General features: G+C 40.2%; 1 protein-coding gene across 2 annotated transcripts in view; it reads left to right on the top strand.

Annotated features, from left to right (window-relative positions):
- Positions 1 to 14,918, top strand: part of Alg8 (ALG8, alpha-1,3-glucosyltransferase) — a 30,269-nt gene extending 15,351 nt beyond the window's left edge. For both annotated transcript variants that reach the window (XM_005379820.2, XM_005379821.2), the window contains 9 exons: positions 1,654 to 1,721; positions 4,643 to 4,769; positions 5,126 to 5,229; positions 6,052 to 6,172; positions 8,137 to 8,276; positions 9,898 to 10,037; positions 11,377 to 11,474; positions 11,773 to 11,845; positions 14,282 to 14,918. In XM_005379820.2, coding sequence (XP_005379877.1) covers positions 1,654 to 1,721; positions 4,643 to 4,769; positions 5,126 to 5,229; positions 6,052 to 6,172; positions 8,137 to 8,276; positions 9,898 to 10,037; positions 11,377 to 11,474; positions 11,773 to 11,845; positions 14,282 to 14,513 — 1,103 coding nt within the window. In that variant the 3' untranslated portion in view covers positions 14,514 to 14,918. The remainder of the gene's footprint in view (positions 1 to 1,653; positions 1,722 to 4,642; positions 4,770 to 5,125; positions 5,230 to 6,051; positions 6,173 to 8,136; positions 8,277 to 9,897; positions 10,038 to 11,376; positions 11,475 to 11,772; positions 11,846 to 14,281) is intronic.
- Positions 14,919 to 19,083: the final 4,165 nt, after the last annotated feature.

Genomic DNA, 19,083 nt, shown 5'->3' on the forward strand with positions numbered 1-19,083 from the left:
ATTTTTATGCCTGAATTCATAGTGTATATTAACATTTTTATTGGATTTAAAAACACAAAGCCACTAGGTGCTTCCAGCTGGAATTCAGATCCCTGGAGTCCCAACAGCTTAGGCTAAGGCAGTGAGCAGATTAAGCCAGCAGCCTCTGTGTTGATGCATGTGACTCAGTTAGGTTCAGGTTTTCAGTTCAATGTGGATCCATCCTAGGTATTCTTCATGCACTGGGTTTCAGCAGGGTGGGAACAGGGTAAGTGGAAGAGCAGAACAAGTTGACTACCACAAACTGACCTTTTTCTTGTTTGAACTCCGGTTCGTATGAGCTCCGTAATAGCAGGATCTATCATCACAGGACTAGACATTTATGTGCTGATAACCTGTGGAGGAGGAGGCAGAGAAAACTAACCGGTAAAGTATAGGGGTTAGGCATAGAAAAAACACTCCAGGGATTTCAACAAAACTGAATATATCCATGCTGAAGTTTCTAACTAAACTGTTAAATTGCCTTTACTTTATACAGGGTCTGCTGCCCTGAGTCATTTAGGTGAGGTGAAAAGACTAAATCTGATGTGTCTGAGGAGCCATGGCAAACCTTAGTAAAATATATGTTGGGGAAATATAAATAAAATAGAGATTTATAGTAATGCCACTCATTTCTGTAACAGAATCATTTTTTTTTTCTATGTGTGGTGTGCTTCAGTGGTAAGAAAACTTGAAATCCTTATTTCCCTATTTCAGAGGCTGGTTCACCAGAAAAGGGGGGATATGGTATATTCATTGCATTTTTAAAGAGAATTATTTGTCTGTTATGTGGAATATATATATATATATAAAATGTGAAATTATATATATTAGGTACAGCCAACTGGATATTCCCATTTGGGAAGGAATGTAGGATTTCTGAAACTCAGGCCATAACCAGTAGATTGGAAGATAAGACCAACTGAAGCATTATGAAATATATGGATTTTTGTTTCTGTTTTTTTGAGATGAGGTCTCGCTGTGTAGTCTGGGCTGGTCTTGAACTCACTATATAGCCCAGGCTGGCTTCAAACTCATGGCAGTCCTCCTGAGTAATCCCAGCCTTCTGAGTGCTGGGATTACAGGCATGTGTCATCACACCTGGCTAAAATATATGTTTTATGTGTTTCTGTTATTTCTGTCTTGGGTTCATTGTCTCATTTAATGATTTTTTAAAATCTTGTGCCTAAAGTTCATTTTGCATAATTATGAAGTAGGAGGGCTGGGCACTGTGAAACACACTTGTAATTCCAGCACTCGGGAGTCTGAGCAGGAGGATCGTTGCAAGTTCGAGGCCAGCCTGGTCCACAGAGCGAGTTCAGGAGTAGCCTGAACTGCATAGTGAGACCCTGTCTCAAAAAACAAAAAAGAAAATAATAATTATGAAGTAGGCATGCATGTTTACATTTATGTATAATATTTATGGTATCCTTTTTTGTGGTTTATTCTCTTAAAAGATCACTATATTTAAATAAAAATGAAGGTCAGCAATATTTAAAAAAAAAAAAAGAGCTGGGGATGGAGCTCAGTGCAAAGGCCCTGGGTTAAAAATAAGTTACCATATCTGTACTTAGTTAGCTGGCAGTTTATTCTGAATTTAGTATCTTCAATTGTCTTTCCTTGATCTGTGTCCAGATATTCATTTTCAGTACAATGGATTTTTATCTGGATTACTGCTACTCTCCATTGCACGGCTATTTCAGGTAAACACACAAGTACTTAATTAACCCCCCCTTAGTATAGTTTTTAGCTTGTAAAGACAACATTGTAATGGGTGATAGGTAAATTTATGTGGCCTACTGTGTAGTTTCCAAGAGCTATAGACATTTTTTATTGGATATTTTATAAATTCCAGTGATCTTTTTTTGACAATAATTTTCATTATTTCACAGATGAGAAAAGTGTATTCTAGAAATTTAGAGTGTGATAGGCCTGAATTAAACTTGTGTTTCTATGTATGGCTGAGATTATTTCTTTAGGAACGGAATCTCCAGCAGTTTTACAATTTTAATAACTAAGGGCCAGGGATATAGCTCAGTGGTACAAGCACCTGCCTGGCAAGCACAAGGTCCTGAGTTTGATTCCCAGTACCAAAAAAACAAACAAACAAAAAAACAATTTTAATAACTAGAATGGCAATGCTTTATCATGTTTATAGTGTAATAGAAAATATGGGATTTAGAATCAAAACATCTGGGTTGAAATCCTAACACTAGTGACCTATGTAACTCAGACAAGAGTTAGAAAAATGCATTGGTTGCTTCAGATTAGTTACATCTACTGTAATGTCTTACTGAGTAAACCTTGCAAACATTCTGTGAAGTTGTCTTAGCATTGTCCTCCTTTTATTTATTGTTTTTTTGAGATAGGGTCTTGCTATGTATACCAGGCTAGCCTTGAACTCTTGGTGATTCTCCTGCCCCAGCCTCTCGAGTGCTGGGACTGTCCTCCTTTTAAAGAGGAGGAAATTAGAATTCAGACTTCTGGGCAGTTCTTATATGCCCTCATTCAAAATCTCTGGGATTGGGGTTTGGGAATCTCCCAGATAATTTTCATACATCTCCAGGCTTGAGAACTCTTGACTGAAAGCAAGTCATTAAACTATCTTAGCCTTAGTTTTCTCATCCATAACATGAAATTATTTTTTCTCTTTTTCTTAAAATGGTGCTCTCTATCACAGAGACTTTGGAAAGATCAAATTTAATAATTATTTTAATTCAGTAATCTATTTACAGTTATTTGTCAACTGTAGAAGCTGAGAGTATAGCTCAGTGGTAGAGCAAGCACTTGCCTAGCATATATGAGACTCTGGGTTCAACCCCCAGTACACCACATAAGTAAGTAAATAAAAAATGAAGTTCATTGCCAACTATAAATATCTAGACAAATTTTTCTCTTTTAACTACAAAAAGCTGTAAAAGGCATAGAGCATTATTAGTGTTCAGTGAATGTTGCATGGTTGTTGAATAAATGAGCTAAAATTTTACTGTAGAATCAATCTAGACTTTATCTGGATCTTAAATAAGTTACAGAATTGGTAAAGAAAGATCTGGAAGCAACTCAATTTGTTTCCTTTTGCTTATTCCTAAATCTGCCTATTCTGGACCACATCTTATGAGACAGTGAGGAAAGAGACCTGGCCTTTTGTGGTCCCCTTGGCAGTTTCCCTTGCTGAATGCCAGAACCGTTACCACATTTGACTCTTCCCAAATTCCTGTGCGGTAGGTAGAATTCACTTCTTAGTGATAGTTAACTCAGACTTTCTGGTTTTGTGTTTCTTAATCAGAACACCTTTTCTTCTAGGTAGTTTGTTAGGGTCAAGTGCTATACCCAATGCCACTAGGAAATAATTACCTGATATGTAAGATAAGATTTCCTCAGGTGCAGTAGTATGTGCATAAGGTCCCAGCTCCCTAGAAAGAATAGTACATTGCCACTGATTATATAGCTTTTATCTCAGCATCAGGGTTAGGACTTGATAAATATTTGTTGAAATAACAAATTTATGAACCCATTAGACTCACTGTAAGAAGTTACTTAGAATCACTTGCCTGTGTTCTTCTTACATTGCCTATAGAGTATATATTTACCTTTTTTTCTTTCTTTCTTTCTCTTTAGTGATGGTGGGATTTTTTGTTTGTTTGTTTGTTTGTTGTTTGGTCTTTTTGAGACAGGGTCTTAATATGCAGTTCAGGCTGGTCTTGAGCTCACTTGGTATCCCAGGCTGGTCTCAAACTCACAACGATCTTCCTTCCTCAGCCTCCCAAGTGCTGGAATTACAGGCATGCGCCACTACACCCAGCTAGTGATGCTGTTTTTGCAGTCCTGGGGATGAAACCCAGGGAATTCACTCTGAGCTACATCCCCAGCCCCTTTTATTTTTTATTTTGAGACAGGGTCTTGGTAAATGGCTAACTTGTCCAGGTTGGGCTCACATTTGCAATCCTCCTGCCTTAGCCTCCCAGAGTGCTGGGATTATAGGAGTGTGTCACTATACCTACTTTACCTTGAACGTTTAAAACTTTTTATTATAAGCCAAGTACAATGGTATATGCCTATAATCCCAAGTACTCAGGAGGCTGAAGCAGGATTGCTTGCTCTTAAGAGTTCAAGGCTAGCCTAGACAGCATAGCAAAACACCATCTTCAGAGGGAAAAAATCATTTTTCTACTTTCTAATAAGAATGTTTGAGAGTAATTTTAGCTTTACTGAAAAATTGCAGTAGTTTCGAGTTCCTATACACCCCTCACCCACTTTCATTAAGACTAAAAAATCAACATTGGTTCATTTAAATTTCATTGATTTTTCTAGTAAGTATATTTTGTGTTCCAGAATACTATACTATTGCTTTTCATTTATCTTGAATTTTAACACATTCCCATTGGCTTGAACCACTGGTGGTAGATGCATGACTGTCCCATCGAGTGGCTTGTACTATGTGTAGTACAAATAGATCTAATCACTTCTATCGGTCTTTTTATTAATAAAATTAGTAAGAACCTGCCCAATGGGACAGTCAAGCATGTGGCACTAGTGGTTCAAGCCACCTGCCACGGAGACATAGGAATCATGGTCCTATTGTTAACATGTTCAAGTGACATCTTTTCCCTTTTCCATCTCCTAGAAAAGGCATAAGGAAGGAGCATTTCTCTTTGCTGTCCTCCTGCACTTCAAGCATATCTACATCTATGTAGCACCGGCTTATGGTATATATCTGCTGCGATCTTACTGTTTCACTGCAAGCAAACCAGGCAAGTTTTAGGATAGCAATTTTTTTTTTCTTTCTTAGTCATACTGACTCACTGGCTTACTTAATAAGAATAAGCACAGCAGGGGCTGGGGATTTAGCTCAGCGGCAAAGCACCTGCCTGGCAAGTGCAATGTCGTGAGTTTGGTTCCAGGTACCAGAGAAAAACCAAAAAAAGAAAAAAAAAAAACAAAAAGAATAAGCACAGCAGATATTTCAGTTATTAATCCTATATATCCTTTACTCATCCTGACTTTTCTCTCTTGTCACGTTGTAAGGACAAATTAATGTAGTATTCGAGGGCACCGTCAGAGGTCACTTCTCCGTTCTCCTGGTTAATGACAGTGTTCTTCTCCTTAGATGGTTCTGTCCGATGGACCAGTTTCAGCTTTATTCGTGTTATTTCCCTGGGACTGATTGTTTTCCTGGTTTCTGCGCTTTCACTGGGTCCTTTCCTAGCTTTGGTAAGCTTTCTTTAAACCTTTTTAAAACAAAGTCATACATGATTTTTATTGCATAGAAAGATTATTTAAGCCAAGAATGTATGAAATAAATAAAAGCTGCTCCTTTCTTAGGCCTGCCCAGTATGACTCTATGACTCTCCAAAGACAGGGTATTCTTTCATTTGGGGCATACTCAGATAGGAATATGTACATGCTCACTGTATACCATGCACAGAGACACACGGAATTGATCCTTATTTGTGGCTTCCGTATTTCCAAATTCACCTACTCGCTAACATTTATTTATAATCCATAAAATTAGTACTTTTAGCCTGGGCTACAAAGTGAGCTGAAGGTCAGCCTGAAAATTAGTACTTTTGCAGTCTTTCCCGGATAGCAAACTTCCCAAAGGGCCTAGAACATAACAGGTGTTCAAATGTTTTTTTCCCTTGTTCCCCGCAAAATCAGTTCTAATTTCTACGACAGCTGAAAAGTGCCGTATCTTTGTAGTCTCCCAGCTTTCGCTTTCACCCAGCACACTTGGATGAGCCGCGTTCTGTACTCTCCTGTGCACCTTATAAATTCTCCCATTAATTATACTCGCTTTGTAATAGTATGAATTGGTATTCATAGTGTTCCTGTATGGCCTTTCCCATTATTCAGTTGAAAAGATCAAAGAAAAAGAGGTGCAAGGACTGCTGGAGAGCATACAACCATCCCCCTAAAGGAACAAGACTGGAGCCCAGACCTTACAATTTTCTACACACAGGCTGTTTTCCAGTCTGCTTTTGAGTTGGAAAAGACTGATGACTGTTTAATCAGTTTCATTTCTCTTTTCAACAGAACCAGCTGCCTCAGGTCTTTTCCCGGCTCTTTCCTTTCAGGAGGGGCCTCTGCCATGCATACTGGGCTCCAAACTTCTGGGCTTTGTACAATGCTGTGGACAAAGTACTATCCATCATCGGTAAAGTAGCAGGCCTTTTCACTTAGGCTCTGAATATCAAAAGGACTAGTCACTCTGAAAAATGAGAAAAACCTTGCGTTTGGAATGTGGAAACGTCGTTTGTTCCGAGTCCTGCATTTCAATTTTCAGGATAAACAGGGGGAGCAGTTCTTGGGACGGAGGCTTTAGTGTTGTAAATAGACTACAACCCTTACAAAGCTCCTTGTGACAGTGAGATCGTGGGTACTTTCTCTGGGGGAAAAAAGTAAAATATTTAGATAATTTTTATTTTCTCTTTTTTTTAAACTTACTTTTTTTTTTTTTTGAGACAAGTTCTTGCTCTGTAGTCCAGGTTGGCCTTGAACTCACAGCAATCCTCCCTCAGCCTCCTGAGTGCTAGGATGACAGGTGTGCACCATTAACTTACTTTTTTTTTTTTTTTGAGACAAGTTCTTGCTCTGTAGTCCAGGTTGGCCTTGAACTCACAGCAATCCTCCCTCAGCCTCCTGAGTGCTAGGATGACAGGTGTGCACCATTAACTTACTTTTGAAAGGTAATTTTTTTTTGGACTGGGGATATAGCTCAGTGGCACAGTGCCTGCCTCGCAAACCCAAGGTCATGAGTTTGATTCCTGGTACCCTCCACCAAAAAAAGTAAATGAAAGGTAATTTTTGCCTTAAGTGAAACATTATTCAACAGAGTTAACTCCACTTTTAAACTTAAATATATGAAAAAGCAAAATTTGAAAAGTATAACTTGTAACTTTGTGTATCAAACCAGTAAGGAAAATGATAACCGTGCAATTCAGCTGAAATATAAAGAAATAAAAAGCGTCAGCTATTCCTTTTTTTTGTTTGTGTCTTTGATTTTTTTTTTTTTTTGCGATAGGGTCTCACTATGTAGTCCAGACTGACCTTGAACTCAGGGTGATCCTCCTGCCTCAGCTTCCTCAGCTACCACGCCTAGCTAGGCTATCCTTTTTTAAACAGGGTCTCATTATTTGCCGAGCCTATTCTTGAACACATGGGCTCTGATGATCTTTCTGCCTTGGCCTCTCACGTGCTGTGACTGTAGGCATATGCCACCATGCCCATCTTAGGGTATGTGGTTTTTGTTGCTTCTGTTTTAAGACAGGACTCACTGATATTCAGGCTTGAACCCACTGTATAGCCCAGGCTGGCCTTCAACTTGCGGGGCTCCTCCTGCTTTAGCCACTCAATTGCTGGGATTATAGGCACGCACCACCACGCCCTGCTTTAGGCTGTGCTTTTTGTATTTGAGTTGGAATGAAAAACACTTGGGAGGCTGAGGCAGGAGGATCACCATGAGTTTGAGGCCAGCCTACGTAAGCGTTACTATATAGTGAAACCCTGTCTCAAAAAAACAAAACCTTTCCTGTGGAAACAGCTACTTTACAAATTATAATCTTAAGGCCAGAGGCATTGTACCAAAGGTAAAACACTACAGACTTACATGTATGAAAACTTGCTTTAGGCAGCAGTAAGATTTTTTTCAAGGAACTAAATGGTAAAATATTGTCTTAGTTACTTTTCTCTCATTGCTGAAACAAAATACCTCACACCCAAAGTTAAAAGAGGAAAGGTTTATTTAGCTCACAGTTGGTGGAGGTTTCAGACCATACCCGGCTGGCTCCAAGGCAGAGTGACACATGATAGAGGGCAACAGTTCATGGCAGTAGAAAATGGCAAAAGCAACAAGAGCAAAAAGGGAGGAGCAAGAGAGAAGACTCTTTCTGTCCCTTATATTGTATGCAGGCTGCCCGCCCTAGTGTGAGTGTAGCACTCACACCCATAATCCCAGCACTAGACAATGAATCAATCACAAACTCTAAATTCAGCCACCTCCAAAAAGCACCCCCCCCCATGACTGCATGAGGCCTTGTGGGACATCCAGACACAAACCCTAACAAATACAGAGTCCTATTGTGTGATAAAAATGGAATAATACGTCTGCTTCTTCTATAGGTTTGGAACTGAAACTTCTTGATCCCAGTAAGATCCCCAAGGCCTCCATGACAGGTGGTTTGGTCCAGCAGTTTGAACATGCAGTCCTTCCCTCAGTGACTCCCTTAGCGACTCTCATCTGCACTCTGATCGCCATATTGGTAAGAACTCGGCAGGCAGGGCTCACTTCTTGAATTTGCGTTGCTTTTTTATTGCATGGTTGGTTGAATTTCAGCTTTTAAGCTTTTCTAACACAGGATAAATTTCATAGCTACAGTCCTGCAGATTGAATGATTTCCTAGCAATTCTTAGAGTAATCCTGAACATAGTAAAGAATTTCCAGTAAAAGCTCTGTGAGAGGAATTCTTACCAATGGCTATTAGTCCATCTGTCTCCCCTGGGGTGCAGAATAAAGAAAAGGTAAAGAGGAGGAGGCAAGGACCATGCTATGGAGAAAGAGGAAATCTTTGTGGCAAGAGCATCTGTTATGGCCTGTGTCCAGATGTCCCCAAAAGTCCCATGAGGTCATAGGTGGGGCTTTTTCAGAGGTGGCTGGATCTAAAGTGTGTGATGCTGAGATTGATCCATGGTGCACTGCTGAGATCAAGGGAATGAGGATTAAAGGTGTGAGTGCTTCCTGCCCTAAGTAGCCCGGATATGTACAGTATAAGGGGTGGAAGGAGCGGTAGTCGTCCCTCGTTGCTTTGCTACCTTCTGCCTGTCACGGACTGTTTCTCCTCTGTGAGGCCACTCTGCCTTGGGGTCAGCTGATTGCGGACCGAAATTCCTACAAGCTGTGAGCTAGATAAACCTTTCCTCCTCTTGCTTTGGGTGTCAGGTACTTTGCCTCAGTAACCAGAAAAGTAAGTAAGGTAGTATCCAGACTATGTTTCATCTTTAGTCAAATGATCAGAATTCCAAATATGTCTAGACAGCGTGGATATTTTGTCTTAGTGGTTGAAAGTCAGCAGAGGCTCTGCATCAAGTAAGAATTTACTTGAAGTCACACACCATTAGAGCCTTTATTCACACTTGTTAGTGGTCATGGTGACCTCAATTCCATAATATAATTTTATTGGAATGCAGTATAAACAACTGTCGATAATTACACCTAGCTAATTTTGGTTTCTGAATGATCCAGCCTATTAGCAAGACACCTGACTCCATTTAACTATGTGGCAGTGTGTTCACATGCTTTACCTAAGGTAAAAACCTCTTTTCTAAAATCTCAGCTTTGTAAACCAGGGTCATTGGTGCACACCTATAATCCCAACTACTCAGGAGGCTGAGGCAGGAGGATTGCAAGCTCAGGCTGGACAACTTAGTGAGATCTTGTCTCAAAAAATATCTTAGCCCTGTGAACTGCATATAAAAGGCAATAGTTTTAACAGTCATTTGTACTTCAGTCCACAAACTAGATGTTTATTAACATGGTAAAATCTAATTTATGAACCCAGAAATACCTATGAGCTTTGCTGTTTAATCTCATGGAGTCAATGAATATTAATTAAGTAATTATATAAGTATTATGTTGTATGTTCTAGAATAATGAGTTAAATATGTTTCCAAATGCCTGCTTTCTCTTAGTAGTTGTTTTTATGTTAACTTTTGGTGGACTTACACACAGTGATAAATTATCCCAATTTACTGGAGAACTACTGCTTTTACGGCTGTATTGATCTGTATTTCAGAAGTGATGCTAATTGCGTTTGTCTGAACGCTGTTTCTCTAAAGCTCAGTTTTAAATGACACTGAAGTTCTATGTTTGCCTGTTGTTCCTAGCCCTCTGTTTGCTGTCTCTGGTTTAAACCCCAAGGGCCCAGAGGCTTCCTGCGCTGTCTGATTCTCTGTGCCTTGAGTTCCTTCATGTTCGGATGGCACGTCCATGAAAAAGCCATCCTTCTCGCGATTCTTCCAATGAGGTAAGCGGGTAGCGCAGCCAGTCGGCACGGCTGGCGTATTCCGCAGGGTCTTATTATTCTCCATTTGTTGTGCCCCTTCTTGTCCCATTCAGTGGGATAGGCAAAGGAGCAGAGTTCTGTTAGCCAGGTCAATGATGCTTAACTTGGGATCTTTGAACCCAGGAAGGTTCTGAGGTTTGTCAAAATGCACATAGTCTTTCTGCATTTTTGGTAAGGGTAGGGTATTAATCAACTGGATACTGAGTGGTGGCATGGCATGGGGGAAAGTTTTGGCATTATCACATCTATGAAAATAAGTCCCTCATTAAGTGTTGTTTGTCAAACTTGGGGCTGAGTCCATTCTGGAGTAACTCCATAATGTTTGTACTGCGCTTTAGATTTTCCAGACTATTTTGTTTTTGCATTCTTTCTTTTGAGCCTGTCAACAACATTTAAGATAATTAGGGTAAATCAGTATCATATCCTCTGTTTTAACATCTGCAGAAACTAGGACTCATTTTGTGGCCCCTCCAAAACCACATAGCTAGCAAGTAGCACTTAGAGATTCAACCTGCTCTTAAAATGCTGAATCTTATGACCTTTACACTGCTATTAAAAAGGTTTTTTAGCCAGGTATGGTGGCACATGCCTGTAATCCCAGCACTGGGGAGGCTGAGGCAGGAGGATCTCCATGAGTTCAAAGGCCAGCCTGGGCTAAATAGGGAGACCATGTCTCAAAAATAAAAAAGTTAATATTTTTAAAAATTTAATGTAGTAGTATCCATTGTGAATAATTGAAACTCAGTAGATGGGGGGTAATGGAATGACTCATTTTTCTTGAGGTTTTTCTCAAATCTTGAGAAATCATTTAAACTCTGAAAGACAAAAACATTAAAAATATTTCAGATCAGTGTATGATTTCTCTGGTTTTATTTAGCAGCAAGATATTTCGAAATTGAAAATTAGAGCATAATTTTTAATGTCAGTAGCCTGAATTCATCGTGCAGGTGCAGGACATAACCTAGGAGACGAGCTGTAGGCTTGGAAGTGAAATTCCAAGCTCTGTCTCCCCACGCGGACCCACTGGGCAGCTCCCAGGCTCACGTTTGTCTCTTGGAGAAGGCAGCTCGGGAGGAAAGAGTCATTTCCAAATATTCCCCGCTTCAGTTCAGTACCTTTGATCCAGTGCCTAAAGTGTCCTATAAAAAAATTAATTCTCAGCTGAATCGGACTTGTGACATTATCAGTATTTATTGTTTAAGCCAATTCTGGGAATAATAATAGATGCAGTTTATTCCAGCTCTTTTCAAGTGTTATTTCAGTTGTCTTAAGGAATTATCGCCAGAATTTTTATTTGTAGCCTTCTGTCGGTGGAAAAAGCAGGAGATGCTTCCGTCTTTCTCGTTCTGACCACAGCAGGACATTACTCCCTCTTCCCTCTGCTCTTCACTGCACCAGGTAAATGGCTTCTTTTCAGAGCAACACCTTTCACTGCCACAGCCTTTGCACGTGGCGTAGAGATCCGTACCCACGGATAACCTTGTGGGAGGAGCGGTCTCACCCATTGTCTTAAATAAAACCTGCAGTTTACCCCTAAGTACCGTTTGATGTTAATGATGACACAGAGCTCGAAAACACTAACATGTTCTTATTATGACAAATTGTGAACTGCCTCCTCTTGCTTACATTACCGTCAATATCATAAATCTTACACACATCAGCTAAATTATTACTTGCATTTTTGTTCTTTTAACAGAACTTCCCATTAAAATCTTACTCATGCTGCTGTTCACTATCTACAGTATTTCTTCACTGATGACGCTATTCAGGTAATCAGAAAAGTATATTTAAAATTATGTTTACTCTTGTGAGCTGTGAATTACTTACTCTTAATTGGTTATTTTTAAGTTTTTTTTTTTAACGTTTGTTTCTTTGTGTTTTGTTATATTTTGATATTGGGGATGGGACCCCGAACTTTGTGCATGCTAAGCAAGCACTCTATCACTGAGCTATATCTCCAGCCTTTTTTTTTTTCTGAGACAGGGTCTCAGGCACACCGTGAGCTCACTGTGTAGCCCAGGCTGGCCTCAAACTCACAGCAGCCCTCCTGCCTCAGCCTCCCAAGTGCTGAGATTTCTGACACACACCACCACGCCCAGCTATTCCAGCCTATTTTTACATTGTAATAGTAAAATAACAATATTTCAAAATACTGGTAAGTAGAAGGAGAGATTATCCATAATCCTGTCATTCTGGCACAATAACACAGGTTGTGTGTTTAGTTTAGGGAAATATTTAAGGAAGTTCACCTACTTTAAATTAATACGTTACATGAGTAACATAATGGGATACCTAAACTGAAGGAAGTATAAATAAAATGCCATTTTGTATTTCTGCATGAAATGTTTTTGGGTCATTACCAGCATTCTGGGAGGCTGCCAAGATCGAAAGTGTAAGCCTGGACTGGGCAGTGTAGTCACTTAGTAGGACCCTGCCTGAAAATTTAAAAGGGGCCTAGGGTATAGTTCAATATGAAGGCCCTGGATTCATTTCCCAACACCACACACAAAAACTTGTTGATAAAATTACATATATAAATACATATATTATGGAAAAAACTAAAAAGTATTACGTAAAATACGATATGGAATTATGGATAGGTTTTTTTCTCTTCTAAACATTATGTAATAGTAAGTCTGAGCCAGGTGTGGTGATGCACACCTGTAGTCCCAGCACTCAGGAGGTTAAGGCAGGAGGATCACCACAAGTTTGAGGCTAGTCTGGGCTACACAATGAGTTAAGCCCAGCCTGAGCTATATACTGAGACCCTGTCTCAAAAAACAAAAACAAATGAACAAAAATTAAGTCTGTAATATTTTAAAGCTTGTTCATGGTTTATATCTGATTATCCATAAAAATTTATATAATTAATTATATTAAAACTTAATTATCACCAGCAATTCCCCTTGTAGTTATATACCCAAAGAATTGAAAACAGAAGCTTAGACACCAGTGTTCACTGTACCATTATTCACAATAGCTAAAAGATGAAAATAAACCAAATGCCTAGTAAAAAAAGAATGGGTATGATCCCAGCACTCAGGAGGCTAAATCAGGAAGATTGCCGCAAGTTCAAGGCCAGCCTGGGCTACAAAGTGAGTTCTTGGCCAGCCTAAACTACATAGGGAAACCCTGTCTCAAAAAGACCAAAAAAAAAGAAGGCTGGGGAGATAGCTCAGTGGCATAGCACCTGCCTGGCAAGTGCAAGGTCCTGAGTTCGATTCCTAGTCCTGAAAAAGCAAAAACAAACAACAAAAAAAGAATGGGTAAATTGAAATGTGGTAAATACTTACAACAGAATATTATTTAGCCATAAAGAAGAATGAAGTTCAGATATCTGCTATAACATGGATGAATCTTGAAAACATATCAAGTGGGGGCTGGGGATATAGCTCAGTGGCACAGCACCTGCCTGGCAAGTGTGAGGTCCTGAGTTCGATTCCCAGTACAGAAATAACATGTCAAATGGGAAAAGCCAGAAGATGGGCACGGTAGCACACACCTGTAGTCCCAGCACTTGGGAGGCTGAGGCAAGAGGATTGCCACAAGTTCCAGGCCAACGTGGACTACATACCTCAAGGCTAGCCTCAATTACATAGGGAGACTGTGTCTCAAAAAGAAAAAAAAAAGAAAAGAAAAAGATACAAAAGGATAGTGTATGATTCTACTTAGATGAAATTGCAGAACGGCCAAATTCATAGAGATAGAAAATAGATTAGAGGTTGACGGCAGGGGAACGGTGGTTCCGCAGCCTCTGTTCTATTTGGGGTCATGAAAAATGGCTTCAAAAGGGTTAGTGGTGATGGGTACACATTATTAATGTATTTAATGTCACAGAATTGGATACTTACAGAATGATTAAGATACCAAATTTCATTATATTTTGCCAAAATAAAACATATTATATATTATCATATTCTTATTCTAGTGGTGCAGAACCCCATGCTTTCCCTCACCCAAATGCAGAGCTAATTTTCCCTAAGTCGGGACAGCACAATAGAGGACTGGGTAAACCTTGATTGTTGAAGTGATGTCACGGCATGTCGTTATCAGTTTTTCTGCATGTGAGATTTAATGCAATCTTTTGACTCTTGTCTTGGCTATGTCACATCAAGACCGTGTAGCCAGGGAAGCTTCAGCAGGGAAATATTTGCTAAACAGGGTGACTCATCTAAAATCAGACTTTTTGCTCCTTTTTTCTTCAGAAAAGAAAAACCTCTTTTTAATTGGATGGAAACTTTCTACCTCCTTGGCCTGGCGCCTTTGGAAGTCTGCTGTGAATTTGTGTTCCCTTTTACCTCCTGGAGGCTGAAGTACCCCTTCGCCCCCTTGTTGCTGACTTCGGTGTATTGTGCAGTGGGTGTCGCATATGCTTGGTTCAGACTGTATGTTTCCATGCTCACTGGCCCTCGGGTTGGCAAGACAAAGAAGCAATGAATAAAGGAACGGCTTGGATGTAGGCCAAACAGTTGTTTCATGGGAAATTAATCAGCACTTGAAGAAAGTTGCCGGTGGTGTGAGCCATTCATCTCAGCAGGTCTGCTTAGAGGACCATTCTTCCACACCAGGCCTGGCCCAGCCGAGCAGCCTGACCGTCACCATGGTGAGAAGCCCGTTGACCTCCTTACACAGTGAAACACGTCTGAAAAACAATCTTGCCTTCCCCTGTTAAAATTGTTTGATATATTCAGACTGCTCTGTTTACCAAAGGAAAATAAGAAGTCTGATTAACAGCACGATTATTTGTAGCCCGTTCTGAAAATTGTGAGGCTACAAAACATGATGGGATACCTAAACTGAAGAAAATATAAATAAAATGCCATTTTGTATTTCTGCATGAAATGTTTTGGGGTCATTACCAGCTCTTACGTCTTCCCGTTGGTTGGTGTACACACAGGCAGAGACTGTACTGTCCCCATTCTGTACACCTTGTTGCAGGGGCTTTTTTTTTCACTGAAATTATACAATGACAATACTAAACAAAGCCAGGGGGAATGTTTAGTGTACTGCTTTGTCCAAGCAGCGGAGACTACAGACCACAAGTACTTTATGGAGTTAAGGACGTCTTGTACAGCTCATTTATTCTAACATCAAGCTCTAGTTTTGATAAGGCTGCCACTTAAACCTTCCCTCATGTGAACAAACCAAAGTGGTTTTTGCAGACATGTTCTTGCTCTCCCTTGCCTGAAAATACTTCATGCATATTTTTTTATCCAAGACTTCAGTTTGCCTAGTATCTGCTGCATATTCCACCCAGTACTTCGCCAACACCAAAACTTTCACACACTTGATTTATCTACTATCCCCTAGGATCAGAGAAAGCCTAAGGTCAGTGGCATTTGACAATGCTAACCCTGTTAGCCCACCCCTTAAGTCCACTCTATTTTCCCAAACTTCTTTTAAATCTATTGTTGCAGAGGTCAAAATGCGGATTATGAACCAGTGTGGTGGTACACACCTGTAATCCCAGCATTTGGGAAGCTAAAGCAAGAGACTGAGAGTTTGAGGCCAGCCTGGGCTACCTAGCTAGTCCCTGTCTCAGAGCAGGGGAGGATTAGTCAGAGGGAGGGAAGCCTCGCTCCTCTAGTCTTGCCCCAGTCTCCCCTACACCCTGTGTCTAGCTGTCTCAGCAGTGTACCATGCTGTGTTGGACGTCTGCTTTCATTCACTCATGCTTTCTTTCCTCTCTTCTGGCTTTTCTACCTTATCTGATTATACAAACTTCAGGATTCTGCCTAAATCTGGGCGTGACTCAGTGGTGCAGCATTTGCCTAGCATGTGCAAGGCCCTGGGTTCAATGCTCAGCACTATTCAGACACTTTTTTTTTTTTTTTTTTGGTACTGGGGATCAAACTCAGGATCTTGCACTTTCTGGGCAGGCTCTTGTGCTGCTGAGCTACCTCCCCAGCCCCAGTGCTCAGCACTGAAAGAAAAAAAAAATTCAGCACATGTGCTACCATGCCTATGAATATAGAGGTAGTTTAACATAATGATTAAAAAGCTGAGCGTGGTGGCTCAGGTGCATGCTTGTAATCTTAGCATTCAGGAGGCTGAGGCAGGAGGATCATTGAGTTTTTGAGGCCAGCCTGGACTACATAGTAAGTTCAAGGCCACCCTGAACTACATAGCAAGACCCTGTCTCAAAACAAAGCAAAACATTTACAAATAGAGACCTTGAAGTCATACAGCTTGCTTGGAAATCCTGTCCCCCAACCCCCTTTTTGGCACTGGGAATCAAATCCAGAGCCAGGCTCATGCTATGTGAGTGTTCTAGGCAAGTGAGCTACGTCCCCAGCCCTCTGTATATTTTTTAACAGGTAGGCAATTTATTTAACTCTCCGTTGTATGACAGAAGGGAGATGGCTCCATAGACTGAGGAATATCCTATTGGTATCAGAACAGTCTAGAACCCAGGCTTCCTGCCCACCACTATATTTTGTATTCATGTTTTTAAACTTAAACTTTGTGAGTGTTTTTCAACTACAGATTCCTAGGTTTTACAGGTTAAATGGGTGTACTGTTTTAAAAATTTTTGTGTGCTTTTTTGAGATAGGGTCTCACTATATCATTCGGGTTGGCCTTGAACTCACTAGCCCAGGCTGGTCTCAAATTTATAGTAATCTTCCTGCCTCAGCCTCCCAAGTGCTAGGATTACAGGCATGCACCACCATACTCAGCCTTAAAATGTTTTGAAATCTAAAGCAAAGTCAAGAACACAATCAAATTTTAAATAAGATATACAAACATTTCTTACCTGTCTGAGGTATATGCAGTGAACCAGAATTTGAAAAAGAAAAAAAAAAAAATGAGTAGGGCTTGATATTCTTCACTGTATTTTTCCCCAGGTCTAACAGAGCTAGAGTTGGGCAGGAAGCACTAGGAAGAGGTACTGTCTTCCCCGCCCAGCATTTGTCTGCTTTCCCTTGTTAACGACTTCCATCTGGAAGTGCTGTGAAGGAAACACAGTATAAGACATGGCTCCCTCTGTATGGCTCAGGCAGCTTCTGTTTGCAGTCAATAGAGAAAAACACTCCATTAAAATAGGGCCTTTGAAAAGATATTTCTCCTCAGTAGTTTGATGATATTCCCAGCATGATGATGGTAGGAAACCTTCTGACCCACCCACCTTTTGTTTGTGCATCAAAGAAACAAGCCACTGTGCTAAAAGCAGCTGAGATGAGAACGATTTTATAACCCTCAAAACCTTGAATCAATAGAGCCATTAGTTTCTCACCGTGAAGTCCCATACTCAGCATTGCCGTTTTTTTTTTTTTTTTAGGAAAGTCAATGATAATTTTCAAATTCAGGAGTCAAAAATAAAAACAATATACTTGTACATATACAAAAGCTCTGAAAAGGACAGGACCCATCATGTACTCTTTCCTTATTTTGACTTTTTTGAGACAGGGTCTCACTATGCAGTTCAGGCTGGCCTTGGGCTCAGTTTGTAGTCCAGGCTGGTCTCATACTTGCAAAGATCCTCCTGCCTCAGCCTCCCGAATGCTGGGATTACAGATGTGCACCACCACACCCGGCTCCATCATCTGCTCTTGTACAAAAAACAAACACTGAATCCTCAGCAGTTTTATTTTTCACAGTTTTTCTGACAATAGCTGATTAAGTAGTGGGGGAGGGGGTTTGTTCACCAACCCCACATATGCAGGTGTTTGTTAAGGGATTCTTCATGCTAAATTAATATTTTTCTTTCTCTGACCTTCACCTGTTAGTTTCTGCGGCAATACATAATGAGATTCCATTCCCATTTATGTGACAGCCTCTAGAGTAATAGTGTGCCAACTCTATGCCAAGTGCTATGCTGGGCGTTACCTTTACTCCTTTCTAAAACTTTGCACGTCAAGTTCCTTACTGCTTGAAAAAATACTGACTTCCTATTAAGGGGTTAGGCTCTGTGTTAGGTGTCAGAGATCAAAAGGGGAACAAAAAAATGTATTCTTGCCCACAAGGAACTCTTCTAGTAGGTTCAGGGTCATCAAAGGCTGGAAGAGAGGGACAAGTCAAGGTTGAAGAAGCAGGCAGGATCCAAACCAGCCAGTCTTTTAGGTTATAAGGAATTAGATTTTATTGTAAGTCAAATGGAATCCAAAAGGGTTTCAGATTTTCTGAGTTAGTTTCATGTACACAGGGCAAAATTTAAAATGTGCCTAATCCCCTAGTTCACTACCGAGATACAACCATTGTTACCAATTTCTTGCAATCATTTCAGAGTCATCAAAGATTCTCTATGCATGGACAGTTTATATCATGCCCAAAAGCTTTATGTAGACACTGAGCCCTAGTTGGCCCATTCAATACATAAACACTTCACACTGTCTTAACAAAATCTTTGTAAACATCATTTAAATGTGTATTTGCCTAATGTGTTCAGAATTTACAACAGCCTTCTGGGGAACATTTTTGGTGGTTTTCATTCTTTTGTTATAATTTTATTTATTTATTTTTGGTGGTAACAGGAATTGAACTCATGACCTCGTGCTTGCCAGGCAGGCGCTATGCAGCTGAGCTAGGCCCTCTTTTGATATAATTTTAAAAGAAACACTGGCTTAAAGAAAAAAAAAATCCTATGGGGAAAAGCTTTTTTAGATCATACTAATTCTGTAGGACAGAATCTCAGACTTATAATTACTGGACTAACGGGTACTAGTTTTTAAAGCATTTGCTGCCTTCCAGGAAATTTCCAGTACATACTCTCCAGGATAATGTTAACTTGAAATATTACAGATCAGGGAGTGCTTTTTTATAGCCACAGAAAGGCCATCCTTTATTCTTTTCATGGTGAAGGGGATGGAACCCACACCCTCCTGCATGCTAAGCAACCACTTTACCACAGAGCTACCTGCCCCCTCATCTTTTAATTGCTCTTAGCTGGTATTTAACTCTTCCACTTAGGAAATCAATACCTTTGATGCATATACCTTTGCTCTGACCTCGGGCTTAATTAGCTTTCTGTATAAAATGTTGAATGTCACGCATGAATAGACACAACAGG

Source organism: Chinchilla lanigera, unplaced genomic scaffold (assembly GCF_000276665.1).
Source record: "Chinchilla lanigera isolate Chin_1 unplaced genomic scaffold, ChiLan1.0 scaffold00013, whole genome shotgun sequence".
Taxonomy (NCBI): Eukaryota; Metazoa; Chordata; class Mammalia; order Rodentia; family Chinchillidae; genus Chinchilla; species Chinchilla lanigera.